Genomic DNA, 15,717 nt, shown 5'->3' with positions numbered 1-15,717 from the left:
TACTTACTCCCAATCAGCAGCAATGCATCACAATAAAGCCACGTCTACAATGTGAGCCATTTTTTACATATGAAATAGTATGGACATCTGAGAAACTCGGTGCCAGGGCATAGTGAATTTTATAATGCTTGTATCATCTAATAGATCGGTAAGCATCAAAGTCATTTTGAACTGCTTCAGCTTTTGGAGAACAATAAACTAGTCTTGTTTACTGATGCTACTTAGATCCAAAAGACAACTGAGCAGTTAATCAGTGTCATTTTTATGACAGATATTTGTTGAAGAAATCACGTTTTTTGAAATGGCAAAAAAAGTGTTTGGCTACTAAATCATCCCAATGATAATTTGAATTGCACTATTCAAACTTGCGCCAGCATTTTTGTTAATAAAAGCAAGGACACAATTGTGTTATAAATAAGGGCGTCAGCATCAGTATCAGTATCAGTATCAGTGTACGTTCATAAAGTTGGCTTCAAATTCGGATTCGGATTCCAGCACCACATTCGTGGAAAAAATGACAAAAACGGACCCCTCAGAATCGATTTAAATTAACAGGGTAGATAGAGCAGGACATGCTTATTATGAAAATAAATCACCTAGGCTTGGCACCCCCTAAAAACTGAGGAATCTTAGGTCAAAGTTCAAGGTCATTCTCGGCGGACCCTTTGGATTCTCGTAAAAATTGGTACAACTATAGTCCATGAAGAGCTGATTTCAAAAATATCAGTTTCTTACTTTGGCAAGCAGCACGAACTGATATATAGTAGGTCAAAGGTCAGAATCAAGGTCACGTATGTGTAATACAGGAAGTGGAAGTGACCACGTGGCCAGGTGAGAAAGGAGGACCCCTTAGATTTCAATAATTTTTTGCTCAATGATGCAACCAATGTTGGAGATGCTACTGCTGGTTTTTCTTGTTTTGGCAAGGTCAAACTACGGAGAAATGACGGGTCAAAGGTCAAGGTCATTTTTAGCGGACCCTTTCGATTCACATATAACTTTGTTTCCCAATACAGTTTTTAATGCTGGTTATTATTCTGCGTATTGTTAGATTTGGCAGGTCTTAAATTATTTTAAAATATTTAAATAATTTAACATTTAATCCACCTATCCCAACATGGCTACCGTGCGAGCACCTATCAAAACCTTGATGAAAATAACAAACCGAAAGTCGGAGAAACGCGATTTGACCTTGGACGTGCTTGCACTGGCCTAAGGCGTGCTGAAGAACTTGATTGGGTAGGTACAGTGTGTTTTGGTGTGGGTTATTGTAATTTTAATCTATTGCACGTTGCCTGATTTATGACACAACTTACAAAATTGAAATTGCAGTCCTAAGTAGTGTCATTGTCGCAAGTTGACCTTGCCTTGGGGAAGAGGTCACAGGTCATTCGGGTCATTGTCTCGAAATTTACGTGGTACGTGTAAAATTGTTTGAACTTGAGATCCTGAAAATTTTGTTGCAATCCGTTGATGCTAATGCAAGTTATAGAGCTTGAACTGATAGGTTGTCTATGAAGCCTCCATCCATGCCAGCGAGAGTGTTGAAAATGGTGCATAATATGTTATTTCACAAAAATTCTCCCAATTCCAAAAACGTGTCCCAGATGACCCCCATGACATCCAATGACCTCTGTGATGACCCCAAGTTGACCTATTTGACCTGACGTGTCCCAGATGACCTCTGTGACCTCCAGTAAAGCTCTGATAACTCCAAGCTGACCTCTGTGACCTGGCATGTCCCATATGACCTCTGGACTGTAACCTTTAAGTGATCTCTCTGATGACCCCAAGCTGAACTCTGTGACCTGACATGTCCCAGAAGACCCCCATTTGAGCTCTGTGATGACCATAAGTTGACCTCTGTGACCTGACATGCCCCCAAGTTGCCCTTTGTGACCGACGTGTCTCAGCTGCCTCCGTGGTCTCCAATTGAGCTCTGTGATTACCCCAAGTTGACATCTGTGACCTGATGTGTCCCATATGACCTCTGTAACCTCTACATGACCTCTATGATGACCCCAAGCTGACCTCTGTCAGCTGATGTGTCCCAGATGACCCCCATGATCTCCAACAGACCTCTGTGATAACCCCAAGTTGACTTCTGTTACCTGATGTGTCCCAGATGACCTCAGTGACCTCCAATTGAGCTCTCTGATGACTCCAATCTGACCTCTGTGACCTTAGGTGTCCCATATGACCTCCAATTGAGCTCTCTGATAACCCCAAGTTGACCTCTGTGACCTGACGTGTCCCAGATGACCCCCATGACCCTCAATTGAACTCTGTGTTGACCCAAAGTTGACCTCTGTGACTTGACGTGTCCCATATGACCTCTGTGACCTCAAGTGACCTCTCTGATGACTCCAAGCTGATCTCTGTGACCTGACATGTCCCAGATGACCTCCAATTGAGCTCTCTGATAACCCGAAGTTAACTTCTGTGACCTGACATGTCCCATATGACCTCTGTGACCTCTAAGTGACCTCTCTCATGACCCCAAGCTGAACTGTGTGACCTGACGTGTCCCAGATGACCTCCGTGACCTCCAATTGAGCTCTGATGACTCCAAGCTGACCTCTGTGACCTGATATGTCCCAGATGACCTGTAATTGAGCTCACTGACGACCCTAAGTTGACCTTTGTGACCTGACGTGTCCCATATGACCTCTGCGATCTCTAAGTGACCTCTCTGTTGACCTTAAGCTGACCTCTGTGACCTGCACGTGTCCCAGATGACCTTCGTGACCTCCAATTGAGCTCTGATGACTCCAAGCTGACCTCTGTGACCTGATATGTCCCAGATGACCTCCAATTGAGCTCACTGATGACCCCGAGTTGACCTCTGTGACCTGACGTGTCCCATATGACCTCTGCGACCTCTGAGTGACCTCTCTGATGACCCCAAGTTGACCTCTGTGACTTGACGTGTCCCATATGACCTCTGTGACCTCAAGTGACCTCTCTGATGACTCCAAGCTGATCTCTGTGACTTGAGATGTCCCAGATGACCTCCAATTGAGCTCTGTGATGACCCAAGTTGACCTCTGTGACTTGACATGTCCCAGATGACCTCCGTAACCTCCAATTGTGCTCTTTGATGACCCCAAGCTGACCTCTGTGACCTGACGTATCCCAAATGACTTCTGTGACCTCTAAATGATCTCTCTGATGACCCCAAGCTGACCTGTGTGACCTGACGTGTCCAAGATGACCTCCGTGACCTCCAATTGAGCTCTGATGACTCCAAGCTGACCTCCCCAGCAAACATGCCCACATGGTTCCCATATGGGGCCCACATGGGCCCCCCACCTCTTCCATATGGGTCCCACATGGGAATGGCAGTGGGTAACACGTGGGACCCATATGGGCCAGCCCACGTAGGCCCCATATGGGACCCACGCGGCGCCCACATGGGACCCATATGGGTAACCCATCTGTAGCCCATGTCCCACGTGGGCCCATCTGGCCCATGTTCACCCCATATGGGACCCACATGGGATGCCCATCTCCAGCCCACATGCGTTTGGCCCATCTTGATCCCATATGGGGCCCATATGGGTAGCCCATCTGTAGCCCATGTCCCACGTGGGCCCATCTGGCCCATGTTCACCCCATATGGGACCCATGTGGGCATGTTTGCTGGGTCTGTGACCTGATATGTCCCAGATGACCTCTAATTGAGCTCACTGATGACCCCAAGTTGACCTCTGTGGCCGGACGTGTCCCATATGACCTCTGCGGCCTCTAAATGACCTCTCTGTTGACCTTAAGCTGACCTCTGTGACCTAACGTGTCCCAGATGAACTCCGTGGCCTCCAATTGAGCTCTGATTACTCCAAGCTGACCTCTGTGACCTGGCATGTCCCAGATGACCTCCAATTGAGCTCACTGATGACCCCAAGTTGATCTCTGTGACCTGACGTGTCCCATATGACCTCTGCGACCTCTAAGTGACCTCTCCGATGACCCCAAGCTGACCTCTGTGACCTGACGTGTCCCATATGACCTCCACGACCTCTAAGTGACCTCTCTGATGACCCCAAGCTGACCTTTGTGACCTGACGTGTCCAAGATGACCCCCATGACCTTCAATCGAGCTCTGTGTTGACCTTAAGTTGACCTTTTTGACCTGACGTGTCCCAGATGACCTCCATGACCTCCAGTTTAGCTCTGATAACTCCAAGCTGACCTCTGTGACCTGATATGTCCCAGATGACCTGTAATTGAGCTCACTGATGACCCTAAGTTGACCTCTGTGACCTGACGTGTCCCATATGACCTCTGCGATCTCTAAGTGACCTTCTGTTGACCTTAAGCTGACCTCTGTGACCTGACGTGTCCCAGATGACCTTCGTGACCTCCAATTGAGCTCTGATGACTCCAAGCTGACCTCTGTGACCTGATATGTCCCAGATGACCTCCAATTGAGCTCACTGATGACCCCAAGTTGACCTCTGTGACCTGACGTGTCCCATATGACCTCTGCGACCTCTAAGTGACCTCTCTCATGACCTCAAGTTGACCTCTGTGACTTGACGTGTCCCATATGACCTCTGTGACCTCAAGTGACCTCTCTGATGACTCCAAGCTGATCTCTGTGACTTGAGATGTCCCAGATGACCTCCAGTTGAGCTCTGTGACGACCCAAGTTGACCTCTGTGACTTGACATGTCCCAGATGACCTCCGTAACCTCCAATTGTGCTCTTTGATGACCCCAAGCTGACCTTTGTGACCTGACGTATCCCAAATGACCTATGTGACCTCTAAATGATCTCTCTGATGACCCCAAGCTGACCTGTGTGACCTGACGTGTCCAAGATGACCTCTGCGACCTCTAAATGACCTCTCTGTTGACCTTAAGCTGACCTCTGTGACCTGACGTGTCCCAGATGACCCCCATGACCCTCAATTGAACTCTGTGTTGACCCCAAGTTGACCTCTGTGACTTGACGTGTCCCATATGACCTCTATGACCTCAAGTGACCTCTCTGATGATTCCAAGCTAATCTCTGTGACCTGACATGTCCCAATAGGTAACCCCAAATTAACCTCTGTGACCTGACATGTCCCATATGACCTATGTGACCTCTAAGTGACCTCTCTCATGACCCCAAGCTGACCTGTGTGACCTGACGTGTCCCAGATGACCTCTGTGACCTCCAATTGAGCTCCGATGACTCCAGGCTGACCTCTGTGACCTGATATGTCCCAGATGACCTCCAATTGAGCTCACTGATGACCCCAAGTTGACCTCTGCGACCTGACGTGTCCCATATGACCTCTGCGACCTCTACGTGACCTCTCTGATGACCCCAAGCTGACCTCTGTGACCTGACGTGTCCAAGATGACCCCCATGACCTTCAATCGAGCTCTATGATGACCCAAGTTGACCTCTGTGACGACTTGTCCGAGATGACCTCCGTAACCTCCAATTGAGCTCTTTGATAATCCTAAGCTGACCTCTGTGACCTGACATGTCCCAGATGACCTCCAATTGAGCTCTCTGATGACCCCAAGTTGACCTATGTGACCTGACATGTCCCACATGACCTCTGTGACCTCTAAGTGACCTCTCTCATGACCCCAAGCTGACCTGTGTGACCTGACGTGTCCCAGATGACCTCCGGGACCTCCAATTGAGCTCTGATGACTCCAAGCTGACCTCTGTGACCTGATATGTCCCAGATGACCTCCAATTGAGCTCACTGATGACCTCAAGTTGACCTCTGTGGCGTGACGTGTCCCATATGACGTCTGCGACCTCTAAGTGACCTCTCTGATGACCACAAGCTGACCTCTGTGACCTGACGTGTCCAAGATGACCCCCATGATCTCCAACAGAGCTCTGTGATGACCTTAAGTTGATCTATGTTACCTGACGTGTCCCAGATGACCTCCGTAACCTCCAATCGTTCCCTTTCGAACAGCCAGGACTCCCACGACCACGACCATGGCTCCAACTGGTGGTGGTGGACGACCCCCTCTTGCTGAAAACACGCCTTCTGTCTCCAGCCTGGCACCGGTAAGACATTTCAGTAACACTGAATCATGAATAGGTTCTGAATAGCTTATGCGTATGCCTCCTTGATGTACCACATAGCTGCATTTGATCTATGAATAATCAGCAGATGATTCAGGCTGTCATCTGTAACTTTTTTGGGTTAAGTGGTTATTTTGGTCTCAGACATACCCATCGTTCTATGCAACTACACTTCTACTTTGAAAAATGGAAAAATAGTTGTTTTATAATAGTTATATAATCAAAAAAGTAAGAGTTGTTTGAGCCTTTACCTTTTGACTGCTCGTTGTCATGTGTGGATATGATTGACCCCTTTGTGCCCTCACTTCAACACTGTAAATGTTTTGTCCCTTTCGAACAGCCAGGACTGAGCTCACCTTTTGCATTTTTACTACTTGAATCATGTTTTCTTTTCACCTGTAGGGCATTTTGGAGGCATCCAGAGGAGGGCATTCGCCAGCGAAAAATATCTTCTGGCTATCTTCACTTTTACACCTGGAGGGGAAGCCAAAGAACCAAAAACAGCGTTTGGCAGCTGCAGCAAGGGCGAGTGCTCTCCGACGAAGTTTCATCAGAGGCGGGACTTTCCAAAGGTATGTTTTCAATACCTACGCAGTTTATGTTTTCCGTTGCTTGTTTTATGTATTGCCTACTTCAGTTTAAACGATTTTTTAACAGAAGTTTGTTTTAAAGCGAAGTTATGAAACGACGTTAATATTAACGTCGCTACAAACGTCCTTTTATGTTTTTTTAATGTCTTCCTTTTCCTGGTTCCTAGGCAAGTGATGAAGCTCTTCGCGCCTGAGCCTTCGTCCAACCTACCAGCCATATCCACCAATCCAACCACTCCGATCCCGAGGTTCTGTGTTCTGCCGACCGGACTGGTTGTGGCGGAACCAGGCATGGAACTAGACTTTGCGCCGGAGTTTTGTCAGAAGCTGCGCCCGGAGCCGTGCCCGGAGTCGTGCCCGGAGTCGCGCATGGAACCGAGACCGGAGCCGCGCCCGGAGCCGCGCATGGAGATGGGGCCGAATTCGGAGCCGTGTATGGAGCCGGAACCGAGACTGGGGACGCGTCCGGAGCCGCGCCCGGAGTCGCGCACGGAGCCGCCCGAGGAGCTACGCATGGAGCTGGGACCGGATCCCGAGCCGTGTTCGGAGCCGGAACCGAGACTGGAGACGCGCCCGGAGCCGCGTCCGGAGCCGCGCCCGGAGTTGCGCACGGAGCCGCGCCCGGAGTCGCGCACGGAGCCGCGCCCGGAGTCGCGCCCGGAGCCGCCCGAGGAGCTACGCATGGAGCTGGGACCGGATCCCGAGCCGTGTTCGGAGCCGGAACCGAGACTGGAGACGCGCCCGGAGCTACGAGTACGCATGGAGCTGGGACTGAATCTGGAGCCGTGCTCGGAGCCGGAACTGAGACTGGAAATGAGCGCGAAGCCGCGCCAGGAGCTACGCATGGAACCGAGACCGGATCTACACCCGGAGCCGCGCATGGAACCGAGACCGGAGCCGCGCCCGGAGCCGCGCATGGAGATGGGACCGAATCCGGAGCCGTGCTCGGAGTCGGAACCGAGACTGGAGACGCGCCCGGAGCTGCGCCCGGAGACACGTCCGGAGACGCGCCCGGAGCCGCCCGAGGAGCTACGCATGGAGCTGGGACCGGATCCCGAGCCGTGTTCGGAGCCGGAACCGAGACTGGAGACGCGCCCGGAGCCGCGTCCGGAGCCGCGCCCGGAGTCGCGCACGGAGCCGCGCCCGAAGTCGCGCACGGAGCCGCGCCCGGAGTCGCGCACGGAGCCGCCCGAGGAGCTACGCATGGAGCTGGGACCGGATCCCGAGCCGTGTTCGGAGCCGGAACCGAGACTGGAGACGCGCCCGGAGCCGCGTCCGGAGCCGCGCCCGGAGTCGCGCACGGAGCCGCGCCCGAAGTCGCGCACGGAGCCGCGCCCGGAGTCGCGCACGGAGCCGCCCGAGGAGCTACGCATGGAGCTGGGACCGGATCCCGAGCCGTGTTCGGAGCCGGAACCGAGACTGGAGACGCGCCCGGAGCCGCGTCCGGAGCCGCGCCCGGAGTTGCGCACGGAGCCGCGCCCGGAGTCGCGCACGGAGCCGCGCCCGGAGTCGCGTCCGGAGCCGCCCGAGGAGCTACGCATGGAGCTGGGACCGGATCCCGAGCCTTGTTCGGAGCCGGAACCGAGACTGGAGACGCGCCCGGAGCCGCGTCCGGAGCCGGAGCCGCGACTGAAGACGCTACAGGAGACGCCGATTGAGACGGAGACGTCGGCATTCGAATTTTCGCTCACAGAGGAAGAAGTGCCACAAGTCTTTTCCGGACACTCACTGAAGAAGGGATGGACGACTATGTTTGCCGCAGCATTTATTCGGTCCACGCCTGGGCCGAAATGCGTGCTGGCAATTCGCAGACGGCACCTCAAGAAAGATGGGTCCCGGAAGAACAAAACGCCGTTCCTCACGACTTTCGCTACCTGTCGATTCCCCGGCTGCCATCGGTACCGTTTCGTGGTCCGCCACCCGCCGGCGCCGGGGAGCCAAACCACCATCCACTGCCAGGTGTTCGGATCTGCCAGCGCGGCTCATCAGAAATATTTTGCACACCGCCACCTGAGCGGAGAGCGCCGCCATGCCACCGCCGCTCTCGTCGACCAACAGGGAGCCTATCTCATAAGGCAAAAGATGTTGCAGCAGACACCCGATGCGCACCTGCTCGACGGAAATGTGACACAAGCACCGCCGGCTGCAGTTCTGCGCCAAGCTGCCTACGAGCGCCGCGCGACCGAGCGCTATTCTGCCGACTGGTCAGAGGACGTGGCCTCGACAATGGACGTGTCTCGATCCGAGGACGGGACAAGCAAGATCCTGAAGGGCGGCGTCCAGCTAATCGGCAAAGTGCCGCTGGTGGTACACTTGTACCGAGAACACTTCCTAAGGAAGTACCACCGAGCACCGACACCGCTCCACCTGGACGCCACCGGCTCCGTGACCCGCCAGGTCGGCGAGAAACAACCATTTCTCTATGCCCTCATCGCCGAGAGCCCCGAGGCAGAGACCAGAAGTTACCCGCTGGCACACCTCCTCGCGGAGAGCCATACTGTTCCCACAGTCGCACACTTCCTCTCCCAGCTGGCGCACGGCTACTGGCTGGTGACGAGAGCGACCCTGGAGCCTCCCCGCATCGTGACCGACTTCAGCTGGGCGCTGATACACGCCGTGGCTGAGGGTCTTATGAAAACGACGACCCTGGCCTACCTCGAGACGTGTTGGAAAGCCGTCAGCAACTCGGACCCGCGACCGGCCTCTCTCATCAGCCTGTGTGGAGCCCACATCTCTCACAGCTTTTCCAGCACGCTTAAGGGCAAGGGAGTCGAGGGAGCCGCAAAAATGGGCTACATGTGGCTGTTCGCCAAGATGCAGCAGGCGTCGTCCCTCCCGGCCCTAGACCAGTGCTTCAGGAAGTTGTGCATCCTGGCGATGTCAACTGAGTGCGTGGACCACCTGGACCTGTCAGACTTGAACTCGGCGGCGGCGGCAGGGTCTGACGGTGATGCCGACGACGGTGAGATCGAGAAAGATCCCGTTCCCGAAGACGAGCACGCGAAGACTTACCGGGCACGGACGTCATTCGGGCGGCACTTTGAGGATGTCGCCAGACGTGCCCGAGAGGAGGACGTGAAGGCCTCGGTCAAACAAGTCACAAACCCGTACTTCTGTCCGGAGTTGGTGGAGTACCTGCTGCGAGCGGTCATGCCGCTAGCCCCACTGTGGAGCCAGATTCTTACAGACTGTGTGATCAGCAACGCAGCCGTAGAATCACACATGCGGGTCCTGAAAAAGCAGCTCCTGGTGGGACGAACACGTCTTCGGCCTGGCGATTTCGTGCGCCTCCTTATCAAGGACACCGCCTCCAAGATGAAGGACGACTTGGTGCCCACCCGGCCCGTCCCCAAGGGGAAAAAACGCAAAGCTCTCGACGCTCTGACGCACCCGGAGGCTCAGGAAGAAAACTGGGCGAAGCGAGACCACTCGAAGAGACCTACGTGGTACGCACGGGCAAGACCGCCGCAAAGCTGTTTGCCGGCGAATCTGCAGCCGAAGAAAACGCCACCGCTACCTCGACAGTGGCCTACCGGACAAGCGCGGCCAGCCACAGACCAGCTGCAGCGAGCGCGGCCAGCTACAGAGCAGCTGCAGCGAGCGCGGCCAGCTACAGAGCAGCTGCAGCGAGCGCGGCCAGCCACAGACCAGCTGCAGCGAGCGCGGCCAGCTACAGAGCAGCTGCAGCGAGCGCGGTCAGCCACAGACCAGCTGCAGCGAGCGCGGCCAGCCACCGACCAGCTGCAACGAGCGCGGCCAGCTACAGAGCAGCTTCAGCGAGCGCGGCCAGCCACAGACCAGCTGCAGCGAGCGCGGCCAGCCACAGACCAGCTGCAGCGAGCGCCTCTACCAGGAAAGAAGACACCAGTCTCCAGGAAGTGGCTAACCGACGAGGATCTGGACCTGTTCAGCGAGTCGGTATCCTCTCCGCCGGTGCTGGCGCTGTCCGTGTTCTGGCGTCAGTGCATCGCGGCAGCATGTACACGCTGCACGGCGGTATTCTTCAGGCGGTTCGCCACACTGGACACCTGGCTGCTGCCGCTGAATGTCGGCAACCATTGGGTGTTGTTCGTGGTGAGCTGGCGCCACCAAGTAGTGGTGTTCTGTAACTCGATGGGCTGTTCGCCGGCTCAGAGCGACACCGAGGCGGTGCAGCTCCTCATGGAGGCGGCGGTGCCCCAGCTCAAGTGGGCCAGTTGGCGTCTCGTCGTCCCGGATACGCCGCAACAGGCTGACGGGTGGAGCTGCGGCTACCGAGTGTGCTGGCTGGTACACGCGACCGCGACCGGCAGCACTGCACCATATTCCGCCGATTTTGAAGACAGCATCCTCATTCGGATACAGGTGTCAATTGATCATGACTTTAACCGAAGTAGTCCATATCGAGTCCCCACTCGTTCGTGTTACTCAAATATTCACCCATACACCCAATTCCGTACATCATAACGCACTTGTGTTGCATCAAAAGGCTTAACTAAAACTCTTGCTTTTAATCAGGGTATTTCCGTTTCCATGATCGGCTTATTGAATTCTGATTTTTATGCAGCTGTTGTTTTTTATTTTAATGGGCGTCGTTTGTATTAACAGAACAGTTAAAAGCAAACAGACACGTTCCCATAATTTGATGCTGTTTGGCCTTAACCGCTAGTTCATTTGTGTGTGTGTGTGTTCTCTGAACTGTTTTATTTTTTTGTTACAGAAGGCGACAAAGCGGCCTGTAGCGCCGTTGCCTCTGTGCCGGTGCATGGAGATGGCCGAGCCTGCCTCTGGGCCGCCGGCAGTGCTGAGACCGCAGAGGGTGCCAACGCCGGCCAACCTATACCTGGCTGCTCTCCGCTAATACGGTATGACTGAATTTGAATTTTAATAATAAAAGTAGTCATAGTACTTACGACTTACTGAATATGACCGGTGCATATCAAAATCATCTTCAATGGCGGACGCGCGCGTTGCCATGCTTTGCTTTGTTTGAATGACTGGTTGAATATAACTTACGAAGGATTAATGACTTGACCTGGGAGTATTTCACGGATTTCACAACGTGAGACTATAAGAAGACTTAATGAAATTTGATATCACCATATCACGCTACACATTAGTTGAATAGTCTGCTTGTGGGTTGACTTCAACCTCACTGACGTCAATATCATCGAAAAGGGCGAACGGGGGGTGGGGGAAGCCTGGTATGCCCACGATGATGCATCGTCATTTCTCTCACCTTTTGTGCAGAAATTATTTGAGGATTTGCACGAACAAGCTACGGATGACGAAAGTGATTGACGATATTAAATATTGTTGACAGTGACGGTCTTCTGCTGTGGACAGATGTCGCGGATTTTATGCCTGGCCTGGCCGACTCGCCCAGCTACGGCGGCACGCTGTCTCTTTGCGGCCCGCTGCGGCGGCTGCTGCGCGCCGCGGACGATGCGCGCGCGGCTGCGGCGGCTGGCCGCCCGGTGGCTGCCGTTTGAACCTACGTGCGTGCGCCGACTGGACAGGAGCTGGGACCGGCGGCTCACCACTCTGCACATGGCCGAACTGTGCACTGCCACCGACCGAGGGCTTGGTAACATATTGTTTCTGGAATGTTCACGGGTTCCACCCCTGCTCAAAGACTTAATAAGTGCGCCGAAACTCGTCAGCATCTTGGGAACTACACCGGAGTGCACCTGCTGCGGCTGCTGCTCGGACCGCCGTGCACTCTGAACGTCCGTAACCTGGTGTGGCACGGCTTTCTGGTGCTGGGGCTCGCTACGCGCCCTCTGCGGGGACGCCGTGCTCTGTCAGCTCTGTGACCTGCTCGTGTGGCCGGCCGGGCCGCGGCTGCGCGACCGGCTGGCGCACGGCGAGGTGGAGCCGGCGCGACTGCCGGCGCCGCTGGCGCACCAGCTGCTCTGGCTGGTCGGTCAGCTGCTGGTCACCACCGCTGACTGGGCGGAGCGGCAGCCGGCGCCGGCCGGCGGCACAGCGCAGCACTCTGGGGACGGGGCCGAGCAGCACTAGACTAGCAGCGGCTCGTGGTTAACTGGTCCGACCTGGAGCCAGCCGGCCATCAGAGAGCTGGAGGCAGCTGATGATTGTGAAATGAGTGAGTTGGACAGCTGTGCCACGCTGTCAGACTCCCGTCGACTGCGACGAGTGTGGGACTCGCACGGGCTGTGTCACTGACCAAAATACTCTTTTTATGTGTGGTGACCGGTCAGACTATTTGACACAGACTAGCCAGGGTGTGTCACGAACTTCTGACAGTGAACGCCAGTCAGTGCTTAGATGTGGGGACGCGTCCATCGAATCGAGCGACGCTGATGCACCGTGTGACAGTGTGCGTTTTCCGGGCGAGTTCGTTGCGCTGTGTGCCGGTCGTGCGCGGGACTGGTACCACCCGTCGTTCCACCAGTTCTCAGTGCTCCAGCGCGCCGTGCGCGATCTCAGTGCCGCCGCCGAGGAGACTGTGCGCCGCGAGCTGCCGCCCGAGGACCTGCCGGCGCTGACCCGGCTGGAGCCGCTGGCTGACGGCGCGCTGTCGCTGCGTCCGCCGACCCTGCGCCGGCCGCGCCGGGAGGCCGAGCTGCAGCAGCTGGTGGTGGCCCTGGACGGCGCCTGCCCCCTGGTGGCGGGTGGCAGCTGCGGGAGCCACGTGACGCCGTCTGCGCTCTCGGCAGCGCGCCATCTGGGGCCGCATGCAGACCGCGTTGCCAGAGCTGCGTCGTCTGACGTCGGGTCTGCTGCGACTGGTGACGCGCCAGAGGACGCGCTGGTCACCGCCGCGAGCCCGGATCGAGACGGACACGGAGACAGTTCCGAACGGAGCCTCCCTCACCAGGTGGGTCCTGCGGCGCCAATACTCGTCCGCAGGTGGGGCGAGATGGATAGGTATCTGAGCACTTGGGAGGGCAGTTGTCGGGTGATGACCCACGAGGTCACGCAAAGTAAGGGGAAGTAACATGAGTATGGAAGTGAAACCGCTTTATTGCGATGACCTCATGTGACCTCACCTAACTTTCGTGTGACCTCCCCGACCGTAGGACAATGCGTGATCTTGTTTTGTTTGTTTTGTTTGCTCGGTTTTATTGAATGTTTTCACATGTGTAGACATCATACACTACAGTCTGGGATCGGTGCAAAAGCCTTTCAGCTTATTTCATGGCACATCTCCCTCACACATACTAGCTCATCCACACGTCATTCACGACAAGAAAAAAAAACTTGTTTGACTTTGTGGGGCGTCGCCAGACTTATTATAAGCTCATCTGACCTCTACTGATTCCTTGTGATCTCATATGACCTCTAGAGACTTCGCATGACCACGTGAGCTTTCCTCAACCTTTTATCTCGCTGAGCTTTGAGTGGCATCTCCCACCCTCGCCTGACTTCCTGTGACCTCGTAGGACCCGTCGTCTTCGTGTGACTTCTTGTGACATTCGTTTGTTTTCCTGTGACCTATACCGACTTTTGTGACTTCGCCTAGCTGTAACCTCGCTCCTGTCAGCTTGTCAGCTCCCGTAAGCTCATTGCAGCTCCCGTAAGCTCCTGTTTTGCTCCTGTCAACTTCCGTGGACCTCTTGCAGCTCCCGTAAGTTCCTTTTAGCTCCTGGCAGTTCATGACAGCTCATGACAGCTGCCGTAGGCTCCTGGCAGCTCCTGTCAGCTCCCGTAAGTTGTATATCTGATCCCACCCTGACCATATTCCTGCCCTCACTTTCTTTGACCGTCCATTGTTCGTCGGTCGCCAGGAGAGCTTGACGCTGCTGCGAGCACTACAGGGCTACTAGCGGTACGTCACGTGCTGCTGGTTTTCTAGAGACGGATGTTTGCTGATATTAGGCTGTTAAGACTGAGCTGTGATGCTGTGGCCGGTGGAAGTGCCGGCGCCGTGGACCCGACGCCCAGCGCTCCGCTTCGCGCTGCTACCACACAGGTAGGGTTCGGCACACCGACTCCCGATGGCTACGTGGACAGTGAAAATATTGCAATGTTATGGTACAGGTAGAGTGACCGATCCGTTCTTTGTCAGGTCTCTGAATGGAGCTGCGTTCCGGTGGGCGGCTGGCTGCGCTCTCTCGGTCTGGCCCAGTACGCCGACGCGTTCGTCGCCCGCTCTGTGGATGGCGCCCGGCTTCTGGGGCTCACCGAACAGGCTATGGAAGACGAGCCCGACGTCGGTGAGAGATTCACATTGCTAGCTGAGAAGGTGGATGTGACTTGAATTATTCAGTTCATAGCCTGATTTACTTTGCTTAATCTATTTATATGAATCGCATTGCCACCATTAACCTGACTCCTGACTCGTGATTGTGGTTGCCTCAGTTGTAGGCCTAAGTGCACCGCATTTTGACAGGTCTCGACGTGGCGACCTCGAAGCCAGCGTGTTGGGTCTCGGCTTCCCGCCACTCACCGGCGGACCTTTCCGCTTCGAGGACCGCATCGGTCCCGCACAGCTAGTCAAGGACATGGAGCGCTTCGCCGTCGTCAGTGGCGTCGGCTTCGAGCCGTGCCTGACCGTGCACTACCAGGCCGCTAGCGGCACCAAGTTCTGTTCGGCCGGGCCTCGTGTAATGCCCACATGTGATGACCGAGAGTATACGCATGTGAAGCCGCTCCGCGCGTGTGCCAGCGCTGGGCGTGTTCAGTTTCACAGTTAATATATAACCCTGGTGATCAAGCTACAGTTTTTGACGAGAAATAGAGTGAGACCATCTTGAAAGCGATCAGACGGTAGCGCCGCCGTTCTTTGGCACGCCTTAGCATGCATCTGTGCTACACTAAAAGTTAAGGCTCAAGTCTTTCAAGGTCAGCAGGGTGAGGGCACCAGGCAAGTGGCCTCGTCTCAGGTGGAGTTCTAATACTCGTTCTAATACTACCAACACACGTATCTAGTCAAGGAGCTGAGTTGGAATCGAGGGGATGGGGGGGGGGCTGTTCAGCCCCTTCACTGGGGGGTTCACGGTTCAGCCCCTCCCCCAACAGGCGCGAAAATCTAGGAGCCCCAGCGTGGAGTGAGATAGCCTTTTCGACGGCATGTGATGGGGCATCGCATCGAATGACACTGGGCGATTGAAAGATATTTCAACTCGCTTGTCAA

The 15,717-nt window shown here is 54.8% G+C and overlaps 1 protein-coding gene across 3 annotated transcripts; it reads left to right on the top strand.

Annotated features, from left to right (window-relative positions):
* The first annotated feature begins 1,105 nt into the window (after positions 1 to 1,105).
* LOC122368643 lies at positions 1,106 to 15,297 on the top strand. 3 transcript variants are annotated; one of them, XR_006254273.1, is made up of 8 exons: positions 1,181 to 1,239; positions 5,933 to 6,027; positions 6,448 to 6,617; positions 11,335 to 11,479; positions 11,961 to 13,458; positions 14,369 to 14,409; positions 14,650 to 14,797; positions 14,974 to 15,297. XR_006254273.1 is itself a non-coding variant. In XM_043342792.1 (7 exons), the coding sequence occupies exons 5-7, from the start codon at positions 12,820 to 12,822 to the stop codon at positions 15,075 to 15,077; spliced, it is 891 nt and encodes a 296-aa protein (XP_043198727.1). In that variant the 5' UTR covers positions 1,106 to 1,239; positions 5,933 to 6,027; positions 6,448 to 6,617; positions 11,335 to 11,479; positions 11,961 to 12,819; the 3' UTR covers positions 15,078 to 15,297. The 3 variants fall into 3 exon arrangements, 2 of the variants coding, with proteins under 2 accessions (XP_043198727.1, XP_043198728.1); XM_043342792.1 differs by lacking the exon at positions 14,369 to 14,409 and having other exon boundaries at positions 1,106 to 1,239; XM_043342793.1 differs by lacking the exons at positions 1,181 to 1,239; positions 14,369 to 14,409 and adding an exon at positions 1,282 to 1,418.
* Positions 15,298 to 15,717: the final 420 nt, after the last annotated feature.

The sequence above is a fragment of the Amphibalanus amphitrite genome, unplaced genomic scaffold (genome assembly GCF_019059575.1).
Source record: "Amphibalanus amphitrite isolate SeventyFive unplaced genomic scaffold, NRLGWU_Aamphi_draft 000964F_arrow, whole genome shotgun sequence".
Classification (NCBI taxonomy): domain Eukaryota; kingdom Metazoa; phylum Arthropoda; class Thecostraca; order Balanomorpha; family Balanidae; genus Amphibalanus; species Amphibalanus amphitrite.
The sequence above is the reverse complement of the archived record's forward strand: the minus strand, read 5'-3'. Positions and strand labels throughout refer to the sequence as shown.

Excerpts from the sequence above, each read along its gene's own strand:
- LOC122368643 (XM_043342792.1), top strand. The coding sequence starts at position 12,820 with ATGTGTGGTGACCGGTCAGACTATTTGACACAGACTAGCCAGGGTGTG. Across the intron at positions 13,459-14,649 it reads AACGGAGCCTCCCTCACCAG|GTCTCTGAATGGAGCTGCGT; the intron begins GTGGGTCCTGCG and ends GTTCTTTGTCAG. Across the intron at positions 14,798-14,973 it reads GGAAGACGAGCCCGACGTCG|GTCTCGACGTGGCGACCTCG; the intron begins GTGAGAGATTCA and ends GCATTTTGACAG.